Here is a 20,646-nt window from a genome sequence, read left to right as displayed (position 1 = left end):
ATATGCCTTTTTTTGCTCCCCTCTAAGAAGTTCTGCCTCTTGTTCTTTCGCTGGCTCTTCTCGCCAGAAGATGGCAAGAGGAGAGAGAGAAAGAAGACCGCTTATGAGATGTTAATCGTGTTAAGAAACATTAACCTCTCGGGGGCTCAATTCTTCCTTCTTCCATGATTTTTGTGATGGTGTTTTTCTTCAAGCGCTCTGCTCTTGAGTGGAAAAAAGACAAGTTCATCCGGTGTTAGAATTTTTTGCCTTCTCTATCTCTTCACTTCACCTGTTGCGTGTGAGATTTTTGCTCTGAGGAAGGTGAATTAGTTTCAATAGATTGTCTGCTGTATGTTGTCCGAAAATACGGGAATAATTGCTCGCGGTTAATCATCTCTCTTTTCCTTGGGTCGTACAGGAGAATTAAGAAGAGTTCCCAAAATATATCATTGCCGCGATGGAGAGTGAAGCCCAAAAAGAAATAGATTTCACGGTCATGATTCTGTGCAAAGAGAGGGCATCTTGTGTGGGCTAAAGAAGAAATGTCGCTCGAGATTAGATGCGACTTTATGGTGCAAATTTTAATTGTTCATCAAAATTCAATCGATTCTGAGTGACATTTGGACCCAATTTCGGGTCTCTTAATGCCATGGCGAGCAAAAGAGTTTGGAAAACAACAACCACACTCGATAATCTATTGGAGTCACTCCCACCGAAAAATGTGTGCTCCAAAAAAGTGGTTTAAAATTGAAATTTCATTGCCACATCCTGGATTTTGCGGTGTTGTTGGGCATATTGTGTATTGGTACAATTTCGCGGTGTCGCGCGAGATTGTTCACAAGAAGTTTATGCAAAGTAGGGTATGTGTCAATTGAGCGAGAGAATATCTCACGGAAAGAGCGCGCGCTATGTCCAAATAAATGTAGGTAGAGTCAATTATGGTCATATTTGAACTTTTTAGCACTAAAATGATTGAGTGAAAAATGATGCCAGAGAGCAAAAATTGCGCCCGACGTGATTTATTCCTCAGCCGCAGCATCTCTTTCACTTCTGACGCGGAAGACAGCAAGAATGTAGGTTGACCACGAATTTTTTCTACGCCTTTCCCGGAGTGTCAGTGGCGCGCGATTGGGGGGCGGGAGAGCAGAGATTGAGTCATAAACGCGGGCTTAATGAGTCCGCAAGAGTGGCTCGAATGGGAAGTTAATAGAATAACAAGGGGTGAATAGCAATTTGTGATGCTCTTATTGGGAATATCACACTCTGACTTTATGATCTTGAAGAGATTTATGGCAAATTGGATGGAGATTTATTATCACTCGCGATGGCTTTATGTATATGCAAATTCCGCAATTGAATGTTCTAATAATTTACAGGGACTCGCGGAAGTGCTAGATTGCTCGCAATGGCCAGCGAGGAGGAAAAGAGCCCTCGTCATCGGCCAAAGAGTGGGTTAAATAGCACTGAAAATATTCGTGTATTGACTGTTTTTTCGGTGTCAAGTCAATTGGTAAAACACTTTCTTCAGCATTTGCGCGAGCTCTTCTCCGCATACGTAATTCCCATCTTGACGCATTGCGAGTTCGTCGTCTCGTTCGTTCTACTTGAGATCTTTTCTAACTCAAGACTCATTTCCATGCACTTTCGTCACATTTTCGGGGGCATTTTTGCCTGGGTAACGAGGTGATGGTGTTGCAATGCTCAAAGAGCGATTAATTATGTTTTCCTCCGCCTCGTCATTTGGCTAGAGAAATAGAGACGGTGTGCAATTAAGAGTGCTTTATCTATATTTTTTCAGGAAGGTGGAGAGACAGCGTGATCGCAGGCTTGCGCGATGGGGTCGATTACCTGGGCGATACTTTCCACCAGCGATCAATGCTGGGGGAAGGATCTGAGGAGGATCACCTTGAAAGACTTGAAATAGAGACACTGGCTGAGCGGGCTTTGGCGCGGAGAGAGAGATGGTAAGAAAAGTGTTGAGTGTTGGAAAAGACAATGAGGGGGAATTTCTGTGGCAATTGAGTCCTGCGTTCTTGCGCATTTTCCCCTGAAATCACATTCTTTGCCTTTTCAATTTTATAAACAGAACATTGTTGCTGACAGAGATGCATTTGCCATAGATTGAAGATCTTTTCTTTTTGCCCCACGGAATCTCCAAGTGTGAAATGGTATATTTCTCAATTGCCGTGCGCGGTTCTTTTGTCAGTTGCAATGCGCGCTCTGAAGCCCAATCGGATTGTCAAATTTCCTAATTGCCAACTTCTGTATAAGATCGCGATCTTGTATCGCAATCCAGAGTTTTTATCCATCCACAGCTTCCATGCACGATCGATCGGGGGCTCAACTCTGCGGTGGTGCGTGTGAAAATATTTGCTAAAAGTCTCACGGTTCTCTATATGTGAGGGCTTTTTTCTTTCTCTTACTCTCTTGTATGCTTAAGGCACCGCGAGGCTCTCCACTTAATCCAATTCACATATACTGAAATTATAATTGCAATTGTCTTATTTCAAAATGCACTCAACACTTTAGAGACGGCAAAAGAGTGTGTTTTTCATACGGCTTTTTCATGTACGCGTACAAATTGACGACTATTGCAACATTTCACACCACACAGTTAGCTTTGGCCAGCCTTCTTTTTCATACAAAATGCAAATATATACTTTTCTCTGGCTGTCGATGAGGATCGGAGATTTGAATTGAGGAAGCTGAGGCTGCCAAGGGCGCCCTGAGACATATTCCTCGGACTCTGTGACCAGAGAGAGAGAGTCTCGAGGCAATTACTAGTTCATTGGGGATGTGAGGCAATAAAAAAGTCTAGAACGAGTTTTCTCAAGATCAGGCAAGAATACACTTCAACTCCTCAACTTGATTCTCAACTATGGATGGCAATTGGCAATTATTTTTCTCACAATCTTGTTCTGCTGGTACTCACATTGGCCAATTCTCTGCTCGGTGAGAGAAACTTGTGAAATACTGGCGAGAATCTTTCCTTTGCACACTCACTCGGGATGCTTCCCAATGATCATCACACAGATTTTGCCAAAGTCACACGCGCGAGATGATGAAAACGCCCTCCCACAATAGTGCACTGATTTTCCCTCTTTTTTCTCCCCTAGCTTCGGTCTCTTGTGCTGGATGGATTCGCCTTGCGGAAGGACAAGATCTCACTGGTGCTCGTGAGGTGAGTGAAGAGAGCACATCAGATCAACTCGAGTGACTGGCACCAACTAAGTCTTGGAGGCGCACTTGTTCTTGCGCCGATGGAAAAACTGTTAAACCTCCAGCAGCCACTCTGGCCACAACTACAACGCCGTGTGGCAAACAGGTGAGCGTCGATTCAAGTATATGGGAATTGCAAATGAAGTTGCGAGAGAGTGGGAAAAAGGTGAAAGAGGCGTCCAACAGGACAGATTGCCGGCTTCCTCTCTGTCGCAAGACAACTTCCTGACTCTCAAGGATGGAGAGAGATTATGCGGAGAATTTCTCACTCGCGCAACTCAAAGAGAGAGACTGTTGAGATTTTCTGGGCAAATAAGTTGACTTAACCCACTTTGCGTATGCTTGAATTTAACAATTCCGGCGGTGTTTGAAACGGTGCATCATCGCTGAGAATCCCCGGAACCCCGTGAGATGGACAGCCTGGCAGATTTCACGGGGAGATTTGATCTCTGTGATCTCTCTCGCTTGGCAAATATGGGGACGTGGTAAAAGTCGAGACAAGGTGAATTTGCTCATAAGATAGATTGCTGTGGGAATTTCTTTCACTCTTGCGCCTCTTCCGGGAGACATTTGGGCAAGAAAAGTACATCACAAAGTTGCTGAACATTTGCTGATAGATTGTATTTGGATTAAATTCATGTTGTGATCCTCGCAATGGTCGTGTGCTTAGAGGAATTCCTTGCCCACATCTTCCTTCCTATCGTCAGAAAGGAGGTTGCTGTCGCCGAAGGCGCGCAAAGGACGATCGCTGCGATAGAGGAGATCATCTATGGAGTGTCTGTTGGTCGTTCCGGGCAGCAGAGAGACGAAATTGTTGGTTCGCATGTGATCTTTCCACTCTGGCGAGCCTCTTTCTTTGGCCACTTGAGCCAATTTTTCAAACAAAACCGTGTCCGCTTCCAGCGCTTCGTCGAAGTCTTTCCAGGAGACGAACTTCAGGTCGGATATTTCGTCCGAGAGGATGTCAAAGAGCAGCCTGAGGTCGAAAGGCTGGACGTTGTTGTAGTTCTTCCCTGGAGAAGCACGCTTAGCCACAGCTTCCACTTCGTCCATCTGCAAAAGATGCACACTTTAGAAGCTCTTTTGCTGTTGGATCACAATCTCACTATCAAGTCGTTCCTCCTGCCCATTCGGGGGACGTTTTTCAGGCCCTTGAAGAAGAAATTGTCCACCTCAGAAGTCACTGGAAGCGATCTTCGACCGATCCGCGGCACGTTTTTGGTGATCTTGAGGAAAAACCCTGGGTTTTCATCGCCACTCGCGAAAAACACCCCGAAAATGAGGATCACAAAGCAGAGGCACTTCATAGCGCTGGGTTGTGAGGAAAATTCTGGGCCACGGAGTTGTTCAGGGTGTTTTATAATCAGGCGAAGAACACGAACTTTATTGATGTCCATTGGAGCTGATGTGAATTCTAATTCCACCCGCATTTAATTGCACTGAAATTGTAGAGAACGAAGATAACAATCGCGCGAGAGAGTTCGATAAACCTGAGCGAATTCACAAATCACCCGGCAAATCGTGTCGTCAAATTCTTTTCAATGCTTGGCGCCTGAAAAATGAGATTAATAACATCATGTGGCATTTCTGTGTCTCGAGGGCGAAAAAGAGCGCTTAAGTGAGGGTTGAATTACTGTTAGCGATCGCAATTAATATAAATGTTGATCTAATGAACTCTAATTTCTTGATATTGTCTTGTGCGTGTGGTGAAAGGAAGATATCCGGCTTTAATCTAAGAAACCCTTAATATTCTAGCTAGATAAGTCCACTTTATTACCCGCTTCATTAATATATTTTTAATTGATAACTCGTGCTGCTCCAGATTCTCAAATTCCACACCGCTCTCAATGGGCATCATTAGGAATTCCGTCGTGGCTTTTATTGATGAATCTCAAGCGCGGTTGACGAGAATAAAGTTGAGAACTTGCCTCCCTTTCACACTTTACGACTATTTGGTGAATAATTCATCAAAGAAATGGGCTTCCGAGGCGGGAATGCATCTCTCTTAATTGAGACATTCGCTGGAGTGACAAAAGATCACCTCCGGGACATGAGAGACAATAAATTTTCCCAAGAAGCGATCAGATAAACTCCAGTGGCGGTTTCTTCCACAATTCAATCAATGACTTGCGACGATTCTCAGTTGCACCGGTGGTTGTATGCGATTAGTTGCTTGGAATGCGCCGTGAAGTTGGCAAAAGTCGGATCGAGTTTTATAGAGTTGGTTTTATTTGTGAAAAAAGCACTACGAACATTATAATGATAAAATGAGAATTTACACTTATACAACGCTATATGGTTCTTATTTCCTTTTCATCATCATCGTCATATAAAAAATTGTGTGTGTTGCTCTTCGTCACATAAATCCTTGTTCTCCTCTTCTTATCTGTTAAGTACATTTCAAAGATGATTCTGAAGTGTCTTCCATTTTACATGATTATAAATAATTTTTGTGTGATTTTTTCTTCATTAATTTATCTAGAGATATCAAAAAAGAAGCTAAAAGGTATGGAGAAAAGACCATAACACATGAGAAATTAATAATACACTGTACAAAGGAAGATTTGTGATTTATCCTAATCTCTCTGTTAAATCCCATTGAAAGGAAAAAAAAACTTAACAAATGCTCGTTTTATTGTTACCTCCTTACAAGTAATGCCTGCTGTTTTAGCCATAATAATAGAGAAAGAATGAGAGAAAACACATTGAGGAGAGAAATGTTGAATTGAAATAAGCACCAATCCGTGATTTTTTCCTCTTAAACACAAGATAGCTCTCTCCAGTTAAGTCGTGGGTTCTTTTGGGGAGTGTGAGAGTCAAGGGACGCTCTTTTGGCACACGGATAAATCATGGTATGAAAAGAGAACTCAAAGAGAAATGCATGTTGATAAAATTTAAACGGTCTCAAGACTAGAAATTGTGTGTGTGTGTGCTTTTGTTTGGGGGTGATTCACATTAATTTACAATAAGTTGACTTTTCATATAAAAAATTTAGAATGTTTCTTTGTCCTCTCTCTCAATCATTAGTCATGCCTCAGAGTCGCTTCACCAAAGGCACCGTTTAATTCTTTCGAAATTGAATGTGAGTGTTTTCAACCTCGCTCCGTAAAGACTAAACGCTACATTTCCTATATCAATTGCGATGAGTGCGCTTCTTCACAGCGAAATTTGCGGTATTTTTCCTCTTCTTCTATTACACACACAAACTGTTTATTTCGCCATTTGAAGAAGTAGAAAAAATGAAGGGGCAAAAGAGAGGCCAAAAAGTACGCCAAATGCTCAATTAAATGATATATCGACAGCATTGATTTTTCAAGAGAAGTGCAAAATTGGTGCCGGGAAATACTGAGAAATGCCGTTAGAACAGGCCAATCTCCTTCTTCAGCTTCGTTTGCTTCCAGAAGGGCATCTCCTGGAAATCACTGAGAGTCACCCCGAGTGCCTCCTCAAACTCATCCGGCGACAAGTAGAGCTCCAGGCGCGTGGGATCAACGCCCTCGGGCAGCGGCCGGCTGAGAAGCGTGGCCAGAGGATACTCTCGCTGCGTGATCTGACTGAGATACTGGGAAATTGACATGACATCCTCACTGCGACCGTCCTGTAAGATAACAGAGGAATCATCATCATCTGCAATTGACAATCCCATTTCTCTCACTCACCATTCGATTAATCTCCTCCACGTCCGGATGAGGAATCCAGTCGGGGAAGAAAGAGATGAACTCGAGTGGCTCAAGACCAGCCCACACGACAAATCCCGCTCCATTGCGCTCCTCCTCTTCGTCACTCTCCTCCGACTCATCGTCATCCCGTTGGGCAGCCTTCTTAGCCTTCCAGTAGCTCAGAGCTGTGGCCAAGGCGGCTCTCCTCTCGTCCAGCCACCGATTCTCGCCGGCTCTATTCATCAGTTCATCGCTGTCTTCGCTCGCATCCGAGTCCTCTTTCGGCCACCAGCCCAGCCACAGCCACAACCTTTCCCCGGCGTCCAGAAGGAAGATTGTGGGCTGCCGCGCTGTGTAGAGCTCGAGCTGCGTGAAAGGATATGGAGTGGCGTGATCGCGTGTCCTGCAATTAAATATGCATCAAATATAAATATTCCTCTGGAAGGAATACTCAAGAAGTCAATCCATCCATACCTGATTAGACTAAAGAGTTCATCCGCCTTGAAAGCCCCATCCGTGCGCGTGAAGTGAAAGAGTCTGGGCGTGAAGTCACCGAATTGATCACCCGCTTCCAGGAGACTAAAGTAATCTTCTCGCTTCTTCCCGCCGATCGCCTCGAAGAACTCATCAGACTCTCTTCCCTCGCACTCAAAAGTCACACTGATCTCCTCAGGGCTGTCTTCTGTTGTCGGAGCAAAGAACTCCTTGGATCGCTGCTCTTTGATTCTCTTCACAACATTCTCAGTGATCTTCTGGCAATTCTCCGAGGCTTTGCATCCACGCCACACAAACATCTCTCGCCTCTGGCCGTGAATCAGGATGAAGGACGTCCGGGAGCGCAACTGAGACACCTGGCAAGACACTTCATGCAGCATTGTCTCCTCTGGATCACTGCCACTGACAATGTACAGTCGCCACGAGTCACAATCCTTCGTCTTGTGCACAATCATGTTGCCGAAGAGTCGGATGAAAGCGGTGTTCTCCTGACCCTGTCTCACGCGCACCTGGGATCCCTTCTCCTTGTCCAGCTCCACCGTGAACAGCGCCGCCGCGCCCTTCTCATTGGCACTGGAGTCGATGCCTTGCCAGCAAAAGTAGGCGCAGCGATTCCTGCCCACCGTGCTGCGATTGCTGATGTTACCCGACAACTCTCTCACTGTCACACTGATCCTGTAGATCCACTTGATGATATAACTCCCGTCGGCGCGGAAGTGACCAAAGGACGCCTCATCCACGGCATCGAAGGTATTCTCCTGAATTTGCCACATCTGCACGGAATCCGTCAGCACGTCGAAGTGCCTCATTGTGTCTGGATCATAGTAGAAGTGGCCACGGCCAAGATTAGCATTCTCCAGCACCACATTCGGCTCCTCGTACTCTCCAGTGTGATACAAACGTTCGCCATCGGGCGATCTCACGCCATTCACGCCGTGAATAGAGTACTCTCGACACAGTGGATCACGCGTGTAATCCGGCCAGTCAAGGAACTTCTCCCTGAACAGCACTGTCTCCATATGTTGCGTGATCCTGGCCAGAAGACACCACTCTGGATACTGTGGCTTCGTTCGTCGCACAATCTCAATGATATTCTCTTCCCGATCGCCAGCAAGTGTGGCAAATTCCACGGGATTCAGCTCGCAGTCAGAATAATCATATCCCTGGCTGAACATCTCCTGCGTGAGTCTCAGAGCTGCTCTCTTGGCATCGCTATCTGCATTTTTTCCACTCCACACGTACACTTCACTAGCAAAGTTAAACACCAACACCTTGTCGCCGTCCAGCAACTCAATCTTCGGCACGCAGCCCCAGAACTCCTCCACCGGATGCAGCTCCTCGTCCCGATACTCAAACACCATGTTGGTCTCCAGCAAACACGCCTCGAAGAGATCATCCTCGTCCGCATGGCCAGAGCCTACAATCTCCCAGTCTTGTGGTCTCTTCAGCACCGCCCAGAACTCCTCATCGTGCACGCCTGGCCTGCCATCCGTCACCACCAACTCCCTCGTGGCACCGCATCCCAAATCCTTGTTCTCCAGAATGAACGCTACGATGTGCTGACTGCGCGTCTTTTCAATCACATTTGCCATCCTGCCCACGAATCTGAATAGTCTGTCTTGCGTCACGAGCACGAAGCAATCCCCGGAATTGACGGAGGAATAAGTGGGCTCCACCAGGCGCGTCTGCACGTGAGTTCTGCCCTTGATCTGCAGCAACATCGGCGATTTGTGCGGCAGATAGGAAGTGTTCAGCGGCAGAGAGTGAGATTTCAGGCTGACACTCTTAAAGTCCTCAACAGATGCCAGACCCGCGAGGGCCTCCACCGCCAAGTGACTCTTCCTGGCCATCTCTTCGAGCTTCAAGCGCTTCACCTCCTTATCAGTCACACTGCTCTTCACTTCAGTGTACTCATTCTGAATATTGGCTCTTGCCGCCAGAGATTTCAGCGGATTCCTGGCGGAGCGACGTCCTTTGGGCCCCTGGACGACTCTCTTGAAGGTCAACCTATATAAGACACAGTGTTACATCTACACAGACTCTCTTGCCAACAAGAATTTCTCACCTCTCTGTGGACTTTATGGCATCGAAGTCGGCAATCTCCACCTCTTCATCTATCACAGTATTGCGAATACTCGCGCCGGAGAAGAACTTCTCAAATGTCTCATCATCGTCCGGCTGCAGAACTGACACCGTCGTGGCCTCGTGACTCTCCTCGCCGGGCACACTCACGCTCCTCTTCAGCGCCGGCACGGGCTCAGCGCTCGGCACCATCATTGACGGACTCTTAGCCAGGCCCAGAAGTGGCGGATTGGCGCTGCGGAAGATCCTCCGCGGCGGACATCGTTTCCCATCGGACTTCTCAAATGGCAGTTGAACTGGACTCTGAACTTTCGCTGCCACGGTGAATTTCTGGGCATCTGATGGCTCTACGCGTGCCTTCCAACTCTGCGAGGAGATCTTGAGCTTGCTGAGTCGATCTGACACTTTGTCCGCGATGATTCCAGGCGGAGTCTCAGCCTTCTCGGCATTTTGTAGGGACTGGGCGAGAAGGAGGGCATTCTGCAATGAGAGATATGAGTCGAAATGAGTTATTTTTGCACACAGCTGATAGCAATTTTATCACCTCCTTATCAATGGCAACACAGTGACGAATCACCCTCACATGCACACTAACTATACTTGAAAAGTTCCTAAAAACTAAGGTTATTATCTTTTGCATCACAGCCGACGTTCTCAACACTTTCGTCCACCCTTTAAGCCACTGTCTCTAGATGTCTGGGAAGGAGTACTGCGAAAAGCGCTTGGAGATGTTATTTTCCAAGTAGATTTCATGAGTCAAATTGCTAACAGATTGCGACTCTTGGCGATTCAGCGAAATCGGCATCTCTCTGTTTCTTGTGAGATCAATGCAACTTTGGTAGTGAGTGATGTACGAATGACCATTTTCCGTAATGTTCTCAGTGGAGATGCACTTTGTCAGCGATTGCCTGAGAATCAGGGAATTTCTCTGGCCCGGCAACATCAGCAGTTCATCCTCAAACTCTTCCGTGAATGATCCACAGAAACTCGGCGTGGATCTGCGGGTGTCAGCGAGTTTCCTGAACTCCGTCTCCACTGACGGATTCAACTCGTCCACATATTCAGAGACTGAGTAGTCAGAGAGACTCCTGGAAAGTCTCTGTTGCTTCAGGATCTCCTCAACTGTTGACACCCGGTCAGAGACTGATGGCACTTTCCTGCGTCTCACCACAGCATTTGCCGGCGCCTGGGGTGGATTCATGTACTTGTTGACCAGTGACATTGTCACAGGATCAGGAAGAATATTCCCTGGCCTCCTCAATCGCACATCAGGTGTCAATTTGCTCCTCCTGATGATGGCGTGATTCTTCGCCGGAGACTCTCGTCCTGACTTCTCGAAGAACTTCAGCAAATCCTTCACATTGGGCTTCTCCTCGTCCGAGAAATTGGCATTCACGTCAGGCTTTGGCTGCTTGTCATTATCATTCAGAGGAATTTCTCTCTTCTGACTCACTTCTTGAGGACTCTTCTTGGGTTTTTCCACCTTCTTCTCCCGCTTCTTCACTTCAATCTTCTTCTCCTCCTCCGCTTCTGTTTGCGTTGAAACACTGACAAACTTCCTGGTGATCTTCAACTGATCTTCACTGCGCCTCCTGATGCGTGACACCGTGTCAAAGATGAATCTACCCAGAATCACGCACAGGAAGATAATTATACAGTTTCCAATCCACCACACCCAATCCATCTTCGCTCTTGTCTTTTTTTCGACTCTGTCTTGTCAGCAAATATTTTCCAAAGTTTCTCTCTATCGCCGCCAATTAATCCGCCACAGTGAAAATCTCGCCATGCACTGACTCGATGGAGACATTCAATTTCTCGGCCACGATCTTATCTAATCACAACGCACCATTAATCGCCCTCCCTCAAAAGTGCCTTAACAGTGATAGCACGGCGATTGTGGGTCTCTCCGGAATACCAGGGAAAGGCGAGAATTTCCCTGGTATTCACTCCTTCTTCAGAAAGAAATCAGTCGCGCACACACAGAGAGAGAATAAACCTGCCGAAGCGTGAGATTGAGAGAAGAGACGAGTCTGTTAATCGCGCCACGGAACGACATCGACTAATATTGAAAATGGTTTTGCATAAAAACGCGCACTCCGACCAGTGAAACTCTCAGCGGACCTTATTGTTTATCATCCATGATTCTCTTGTGAGTCACTTCTCTCACTCACACTCCAGCACAAGTGTCGCTTGATCGACACACAAGAAGACACACAAGTCAAGCGTCACAAATCCAGCTTCACTCCTCCAATTAATTGCATTCATCTCCAGATTTATATATGTACATATATACTCACATTCACGAGATTCTCTGTGTTGACATTGTCTGTGGTGTCTCTTCGGCTGCTCAAGCGCTTCCTCCAGTCATCCTCGCCGCTTTTCTGCAGCGCAGCCAGACGATCGGCTATTGAGCCACTCTTGGAGATCTGATCCTGATCCGGACGCATTTCCTGCAACAGCAAACACAAAGCCAACACACAGTGTCGATGAGTCAAGTTGAAAGTCAATTCCACATGGAAATCTATCTACAGTGCTGAGATACGGGTTGAGGACAGAGAGTTAAAAAACCAGCTTATCTCATCAGTTTATAAATTTTCCCATTGATAGCTGACCTTTTGTGTCGACATCAAAAGAAAAAAGATCAACGTATATGTATTTTTATAGAAGTCACACAGAGTAGAAAAGGTGTGAAATTCTATCTTTGTCTCTACAACAGAATGCGAAGAGAGAAGCTATGACATAAGTCATTATTTTTCAGCAAGTAAAACTACAATATATATATATATATATATCAATGGGGGCTTTGGACTGAGATTTAGCTGAATTACAAAGTGCTCACCTGAGTGAAACTCCGTCGAATGCCGCCGCGCAGATAATCGGGAACAGTCGTCACTGAAGCCTTTTCACCCCTCAACCCTTGCAAACAGTCCGTTGAATCACATTCATCCGCCGGATTAACGTGATAACGAAGAGATGGTTCAAGTTGCGATTGACTCTTGCTCTTTGCGATTGTTTTCCTAGAAAGACACACGGAAATAAACATTATAAAGAGAGTCACGAAAGAATTTAATTATTATTGTGGACGAAATTGTACGAAACTGGCACAAATATTTATCATTGACTTGTTAAACTGTGATTAAAGTGACTAAGGAGTGGTCTTAGAAGACGCACACGCCGTGTGTGTGTATATATTAATTATATTAATACGCGTGTCGTGTTGCTTTGCGCGCCTTTTCGCCTTGAAAACGACACACCGCAAAGTCGTCCAACGGATTTACTTCTCCATCATCAACTGACTATGAAGTGGATTGATTTGTGGCAAATCATCAAGTGCAATCCAATTAAAAGTCACTCTTGAGGGAGAGAAGAATAGAGCTTGTCAAGCAAGAAGTTGAGCACATTGTGGTTGATATTACCAATGAAGGTGACGCTGAAACTATCGATATTTGACCTCAATTCAATATAACTTTCTCAATTGCCTCTCTTTTTTTCTACTCCTTTTAGCAACACCACACAATCTCTCACATCTCCGCGCGCTCAGATGCAATTATCAGGCAAACTAACGATGGTCTCGTGGCAGAAAGTGAGGCATTAAATGAGGAAATTTCTGTGCCCTCGACACTCATTTCCAATTTTATTGCGGCCTTCAATCATGCGAGAATTTCACTCTGCACAAGAACTGACATAACACAGAGTTCAACTTTATCTGGCTTTTCAACAGGAGGTGTGATAAGAGAAGATAACGCCCAAATACTTTCATTTCCTCGTCAAATAGATAAGAAAATAAAACATGATCAATGAGAGTTCCATTCGAGAAAAGACTGCAATTTGTGTGTAAAGTAGCACAGAAACGCATAGAAGAGTTTGCTTTCTCTCTGTTGGTCACTTTGAGAAAACTGCAAATTGCGCTAAACACTGAATATTAGCTTACATTCCATTGAAATGTCTTTCATTTTTGAAAATAAGAGAAGCACCATTGAAAAAAAGCAGCTTTATTTTATTGAAACACCATTAAAAAATCCACCTTGAACCACTTTTCTTAGCTAACATTTTGCAGTCTTCTTATCGCTTTTGTGTTAGCTACTATTTTTTTTTATTTTCTAATCAAGGCAATTCAGAAAAATACTGCGAGTATTTTACTACTTCTATTCCGTGAAATTTCCCAGACAAGAACACAGACCTCAAATTGGATAGCATAGCAAATTGGTAACTTCCTCTGATGCCTGAAATTCTTTTGCTCTATCCCGAAACATCGCTAATGAGACTCTTGCGAAAATCCCCTAAATTTCTCTGGCCCAATTTTCGTATACAATAATGAGCAATTACATAAAAATAATCTCTGCAATCGAGAAGAGAGATTCAAAAGTGTGGCAAGAATGCATGTCACGGAGTGAGTTTTTCTATCAAATGATTTTTATGACTCACTATTAGTCATTTCACCTAATAAACACTCCAAGATTACCACTTTTTACGGTCGTCTGTTCACATCTTTCTTGCTATATCGTGTCAGACAAAATAATCTGTGAGATATACTTTCATTTTCAATGTTAGCGTATGAGAAAAAATGCTTTGTATACAATAAATAAATTCCACAAGAGTGGCTTTGGCTGCTGCGCGGAAAAAACTGCACCATGAAGAATTGTGTAATTATTGTGACGACATATCGTACCAATGTGAAATGCGCGGAGATGTTTCGCAAATGCTGAAAGACAGAGGAGAAAGAAATGTGGAGCAAGAGTCACTGAAAGGGTCTCCGCATGGAGCATAAAATTGCCGGCAAAAGAACACATCCATGCGGAGACAAAGGCAGAGCTCACACTCTCTCCTCACTCTACTGAATTTTCAGTCGAATGCGCATAGCGAGAGTTCATCATTTGGGAAATGATCTCTTCTTCTCCACTCTCTGTGTGCCTTCGACTCTGTGGCCCGAGAGTTTAATGAACCATCCAAAGCGTCTCTCTATCAACTGATTAAGTGCAACCTTCACTCCACCACTAATTCCCAATTTAGAAAATCATCTCTTCTTTTCTTTCCCCATTTGTATTTACATTGTGCAGAGAGATCCATTTCAATGATTCCCGCTCGCGCCCATATCGTCTCATCTTTTCCGTCTGGCTGACTCTCTGGCTGGAGGAATGCGTCTTTGTCCTGCACACCGTCCCGTTTTCCCGCCCTCTCGCCCAACCCCCGGTGGAAAATAAAACACTAAAGCTCAACACCCCTCGACGGGAAAAACAACCAAAACAGACTTTGTCTAATATCGATCCGTCTGGCTCACATTAAACTTGCACTTTCTTCTTGCATTCCTTGCACGTTCGACGCCAAAAGTATCTCAACGTCCAAAAAAGAGATGAAAGGCGCCTAAAAAACGCCACACTCTTTCCTCAATCAATCACACAGAGAAGCATAGAGAGAAGCCCACGAGAGACAATTTAAATCAATTGAGTACGCCAGAAGAGGCACGAGATGTATTCTATTAATACGGAAAACGAATGAATTATCGATCAAGCGGCTTTTTTTGTGGCTCCTCTATCATTGTATATACAACACATTTTCCTCATTTCCTCCGCACGCCGCAAAGACACAACACAACACAGCACACAACTGAAGGGGAGAGGATTTTCATTGAAAGGCATAATGAGACGAATTTTAGGGATAGTCGTCGTAATCACAAAACACCATCAAACTCACATTTTCCATCGCTCTCTTCCCCTCGTTACACACCGTTTATTTGTTGTATGCAAAGTCTCGGAAAATGAACCTGGCAAGAATTTTCATTCACGAAGGGTGAAAATCAATAAATGCAGAAAGGGTGTCTGTCTATTGTATAGAGTTAAAAATCAGGCTCATAGAGATGGGAAATCAATTGGAAAATTGGACGACTAGAATAAAGGAAAAGCCATCATCTGAGAAGCAAACACAAGAAATATTCCCACGAACAGTAGAAGCGAAATTATCCCTAATTTTCTCCCGTATTCTCTTCTCCCTCTCAATAACAAGAAAGAACTATTGCAAGAGTTTACCTTCAAACAGTTCCGTTTTCTCTCTGTTCTTTTATCACCTGAAAAGCCTGGAGATCTAATTACACTTCAATTAAGATAATGTAAACAGCGTGAATCACAAATTGATAGTCAGAGTATTTGCACGAATCTCTGTGTGATAAGTGCTAAAAATAGTGTCTCTTCACTGCACAGACCCGGAAATGAACTGAATAATGCACGCACAGCATAAAAAACTCTGCCCAAAATGCAGCCGAAAAGAGAGCGTCTCAAGATGAAGAGCGCGCAAGCAAGGAAAGGTGATAGACTGAGAATCGAATATTTAGAGCTGTATCTCACGCAACGGTTGATACTTCAATGAAGTGCCTCTGTGTGACTGTGACCAAAATAATCGAGAGGGAAAATTGCGAGTGAGCGAGAATCACAGAGTGGAAATGTGAGTGAGAATGAAATCACAGTATGTGACTCATGATTTTCCATGAGGTGTCTCGTCTCTTCCGAGTAACTCCGCGCGCCAAAAGCGAAGCGCATTTTTCTGTGTTGTTCTTCTCTCTCCACAAAACAGCTGCACAAGGTGATCTGAGAAGAGAGGCAGTTTCTTGGAAGACAGTTGCATCCAATTCACTACTCACTTCCCCTCAAAACATCTCATCTCGCACTCACACTCATTCACACGCACAATCTTCTATTCCACCTGGGAAAATCTACTCAAACGGACAGAGATAGAGAGTTTCTTTCGCTCTCTCCCCACCCAAAAAAATGTCGTTGTGATTTGTGGTAGCGAGAGAAACACACCATAATAAGTAGGAGAGGCAGTGCTCACAAGGTTTCATCAGACAACATCAAAACATAGCATAAACTCTCGCGTGAGAGTGAGAAAGAGAAGGAAGTTGTTCATAAACTCCTCAAAACAGAGAGAATGCAGCAAAGCGCGCGCTCATTTTTAAGGTCAAACCGCCAGTTTTTGTTAACGTTTTCCCATTGATTAATTAATCTGCTCAATATGCTGTGTGTATGTTAAATGAGTCAATTACCACGGGAAATTTCATTAAATTCGCCTAATTGTCTGAATTCGTATTTGAATTTTGGCAAAAAAGATTTCCTAACAAGATCCATTTTCATTGGGATTTTCCAATTAGTCGCACAACAAAGAGTATTTTTCAAACCAGACTTCCACTCACCCATCAGCCAATTTGCGACGTCGAGCAATCGCACTGTTCTTGATGATGTTGGCCACTTCTTTGCCACCAGAGCTCTCGCCATCGCTGGTGGATTTGTCCGGTTCGGGCTCTCGCAGGCGCAGATTGGCCAGATTCATCTTCAAACTCCTCACATCTTCACTCTCAGCGGATTGAGGTGGCTTCTGATGACTCTTCTGGATGTTCTCCTTCGACACACTCCGCAGAATCGCCGCCAAGTTCTTGCTAGGACTAATTCCCTCCTCCGAGTCACTGCTCTCCGACGCGGATTTGTGCACCTCCACAGGTTGCACAGGTGCCAAAATCTGCGCTGTGGCGGACTTCTTCAGATTCCCCACTGAAGCGTGCGTGGACTTCTTGAGGCGCGACTTGAGTTCACTGTTGAGATCCATGGGAAACAGACCCACACAGCCAGACTTGGACTTCTTCAGGATCTCCGATGGCCGGGAAAGTGACGAAGAGGACGGAGATGTATCTGTGACTTCTGCAAACACGACACGCAGAGACAGCCATTAGTGGTGATGCATGAGAGTTAACAAGTTAATTAAAATCGACATGAAGCGAAGGGTTATCGTATTAATGACAATTAAAACAATTTTGTACATAAAGAGTATGTACAAAAAAGCGTGCGTATCTCAAAATTCAACCAAAAAAGCACGTTCGCAACAAAGGAGTGAAAATATGTGCAGGAAAGTTATACTATACAGAGATGCAATTGAATTTAGAGTGTGCAGAAAATGTATACCTCTATGTTATTAAGAGTAAATGTCTCAAGTCCTCTCTCCACGCGACTAGCTTTTCTACATGTAATCACAGTCTGAAAGAGTCGGCATTTTAAGGGGTTTGTCTGATATTCAGGACTCCGTTTTCTGAATTTGCAAATCCACAGAGAGTATCATCGATTTATCCGGCGAACTGAGCTCATGAAATCACTTAATGGTGATGCTTGTTGCGTCAGAGCCAAGAGAAAATTAGCAATAGAGTGCAACATTTGCAATAAACGCGATGCCAGAGTTGGAAAATTGCATCTTCTAGCCTCATAGGTATTATTGAAATGGAATGTTATTTCAATTCGTGTGTCTCTAGAATCACACCAACTCGGCCTTGCATCAAGTCTAATTTTAATGCACCCAGTCCGCCTTTTGGAAATCACATAAACTCTCTGTGGCAATTTACTGCACCAAATGATGGTGAAATTGTGTGTCTGTTTTTGCCTACTGGGGCAAATTGGGTGGGATTTCTCGCACCTATGATGATCCTCTCGAAATCATCATTCGCTCTCGTCATCTCTTCAGCCGTCAATTCGCAGCAGATCTCCTCAAAAGCGTCCACGAAGTCGTCTCTCTGCCTTTTCGGCTTCCGCCTCTCCTTCAGCGCCGATCCATTCACCATTGCTGCATTTTTCGCCGCGACAGCAAATCGCCCAATGCTTCGCATTATCACATTTGCGCTCCTCTTCAAATTCACCCTTACATTGGGCGACTTATTGAACATCTCCATCTTCGCCACTATGGAAAGTGAAGACGGTTCTGCTCTCCGCCACCCAACAATCGCACAGTGAGTCAGAGTGTGTGAATGTGGGCACGTTTAGGGTTTAATTTAGAGAGAGAGAGAGAGAGGTAAAGCCATGTTAGACCATTAGTCAGTGTGTGAAGTGTTTGTGTGTCGATGAAGTATATTTTGAGAGAGACAAAAAAAGAGGAAAAATATGTAAGATGCAAAGAAAATTAAAAGAAAAATTGAGAGAAAGAGAAAATATGTCATTCCCAACACCATGCATGGATCGCATCATGCAATATTTCTATATTTATTCCACTTCGCCACTCACCGATTTCCGTGCCAGAATCATCCGAAATGTTGTTCGACTTGGAAGTTGTCCCGTGATCATCTCCAGCGAATGGATTGAATGGCAAAACACCTGCAAAATATGGCAAGACAATTAAGAAGAATTCAATAAAAAGCGCCGCAATGAATGTCAATATCCACTCACGCTTCCTTATAGGTGACGTCACTGGCTTTTCCGACTCCTTCTTCCTCATATTCTCCAACTCCTTGAACATATTCGCCTTGGCGCGCACACTATTCACCCTCACGATGGGCTTCAGAGGCTCCTCACCTCGCTCAGCGTGACCAGATGGACTGCCCTCGGGCGAGGACTCGTCCCTCTGCCTCTCCATGTCCTCCTTCTGGTGCAGGAAATCCCCAGAGGACATCTCCGACGTCTTGGCCGTGTGCAGTCCGCTATCGCTGCTCAGCGATGTCAAATTGTACTCGCCAGACAAGGAGTGAGACGTGAATTCGGTGGTGGTGTCTAGAGAGGATGTTGACACGGGGAAATCGAGACTCCTCAGGGAAGATTTGGAAGTGAAGGAGACAGCATCAATGAAGGATGGTCGGAAAATGTCCAATGTTGTCTGCAAGCTGCCAAAGGAAGAACAGATTCTTCAGTCTCCTTCTCAAGTATCAAATTATGATTACATTCATGAGTGTTTATTTTCCTAAGACTCTCTCACAGTGTGAGTGTCCAACTCAGCGATAAAGTCAAATAGAATTGAAAATGTTCTGGGAATAATTCTTCACATATCTGCTAAAACAATCCATGACTGTTATTGACTATTTGCAAAATACCTAACAACTCATAAAATAAACTATGATCACTTATGATTTGAGAGTGAAAAAAATATGCTGAATGTTTTCAGAAACAATCTTCGTAGATGTCAACTCTGTGACGGTCACACGCACTGTCCATTTCATCACAGTCCGTCTTCTCTTGGGACACAGCAAAATAGACGGCGAGTTAATTTATGACTGTCAAATCATTGTAAATATCCAAATTGTGTGGGTGGGTGGCAAAATTTACAAATTCACCAACAGTAAAAGTTGTATTTCGAGCTGAGAATCTTCTCTGTGGCCTTTCACGAGCACACAAATCTCCGCCTGGCGGATATTCTCTTGAAAGATCACCGCCTCTTCCTCCCTCTTTCTTGCCTTATCTCTCACTCCGTCACTGCGTTTATTTTCTTCTCCGGTTGCGCGATAGTCCAGCTGTTGAGATCTCAAAGGAAAAATGAGCCCTCTCAACACTCTACGCGCGCAATATCAACTCTCTGTCACTCTCAATGGGTTTTCTTAATGAAAGATTTGGGTCAATATTATCAAATGATTACACTTGAGCATATTAATAGAGTCGAATTGTGAAATGATTTTTCATTCATTCCAGTCTCCACAACCACGCAAACTAACAACATCGTATTGAAGTATCGTACATAATTAATTAATGCCTGACGAAAAAGGTGGCTATTATACACTTCTCTCTGCCACTAAATTAAACAGATCTTCACCGCGACTGTACCACACCGACGATGATCGAGCGACTAATCTTTAAAAATACCCACAATAGAGTCACATTGCGCGGGATCGTGGTTTCGATCGACGAAAGTTTGTGAAACGCCTTCTCGTGCGCACGGAAAAAAGGCACATAAGGTTGCTCACAAAATGTGTGTGTGCACATTCAAAATTGAGAAGTAAAGCTTTGCCACCGAATCTACACATTTGCTAGCGAATCTCTGCAAATTCACTGAATTTCCCTGCATGTTTCCCACAAAGTAACGCACACACAATATTCTCCACACATCAACTCGACATATAGGCAAATGGGAAAAGAGCAGTTGTCGATATGAATGTGGCAATAATTGCGAGTGTGTGCGCGAGATGTGATCTTGCGCGCCTTGCATCATCCTCACCAACTTCATGGTGATCCGGCGTTAAACAATATGCCATCGAGAATCTTTTTAGCATAACAACACATAAATAATTATTTGCTATGCAAATTATCACGACTACGTGTTGAATGCAGCGGTTTGAAAAAGACAAACACTTGCTCACATCATTGAAACACATAAACAATGCGGATGGACGAAAATGCTGTGATCTCATGGAGTGCCAAAAAAGCATCTCTAGACAGAATTTCTCCGCACCACAGAAAAGAGAGAGTGTAAATTTAGAAGTGTA

At 44.4% G+C, this 20,646-nt stretch overlaps 2 protein-coding genes across 6 annotated transcripts in view; both read right to left on the bottom strand.

Annotated features, from left to right (window-relative positions):
* Positions 1-3,867: 3,867 nt before the first annotated feature.
* LOC132259105 (uncharacterized) lies at positions 3,868-4,631 on the bottom strand. Its single transcript, XM_059756650.1, has 2 exons — positions 4,308-4,631; positions 3,868-4,254 (listed from the first exon to the last, which is right to left on the bottom strand). Exons 1-2 carry the CDS (start codon positions 4,629-4,631, stop codon positions 3,868-3,870), a joined length of 711 nt encoding a protein of 236 aa, XP_059612633.1.
* Positions 4,632-5,409: 778 nt separating this feature from the next.
* LOC132260514 (supervillin) overlaps positions 5,410-20,646 on the bottom strand; it is a 37,836-nt gene continuing 22,599 nt past the window's right edge. For 2 of the 5 annotated variants that reach the window (XM_059758683.1, XM_059758684.1), the window contains 10 exons: positions 18,626-19,056; positions 18,464-18,553; positions 17,883-18,164; positions 16,618-17,119; positions 12,277-12,454; positions 11,735-11,887; positions 9,421-9,917; positions 7,335-9,362; positions 6,861-7,263; positions 5,410-6,799 (listed from right to left, as the gene is read on the bottom strand). In XM_059758683.1, the coding sequence (XP_059614666.1) occupies positions 6,560-6,799; positions 6,861-7,263; positions 7,335-9,362; positions 9,421-9,917; positions 11,735-11,887; positions 12,277-12,454; positions 16,618-17,119; positions 17,883-18,164; positions 18,464-18,553; positions 18,626-19,056 (4,804 nt within the window). In that variant the 3' untranslated portion in view covers positions 5,410-6,559. Of the gene's footprint in view, positions 6,800-6,860; positions 7,264-7,334; positions 9,363-9,420; positions 9,918-9,981; positions 10,367-11,734; positions 11,888-12,276; positions 12,455-15,460; positions 15,780-16,617; positions 17,120-17,882; positions 18,165-18,463; positions 18,554-18,625; positions 19,057-20,646 lie in introns of those variants that run through there. The other 3 variants (XM_059758685.1, XM_059758686.1, XM_059758687.1) reach the window with 3 other exon arrangements.

Source organism: Phlebotomus argentipes, unplaced genomic scaffold, assembly GCF_947086385.1.
Source record: "Phlebotomus argentipes unplaced genomic scaffold, Phlebotomus argentipes genome assembly scaffold_18, whole genome shotgun sequence".
In the NCBI taxonomy this organism is placed as follows: domain Eukaryota; kingdom Metazoa; phylum Arthropoda; class Insecta; order Diptera; family Psychodidae; genus Phlebotomus; species Phlebotomus argentipes.
This window is presented reverse-complemented; position numbering and strand designations above follow the sequence as displayed.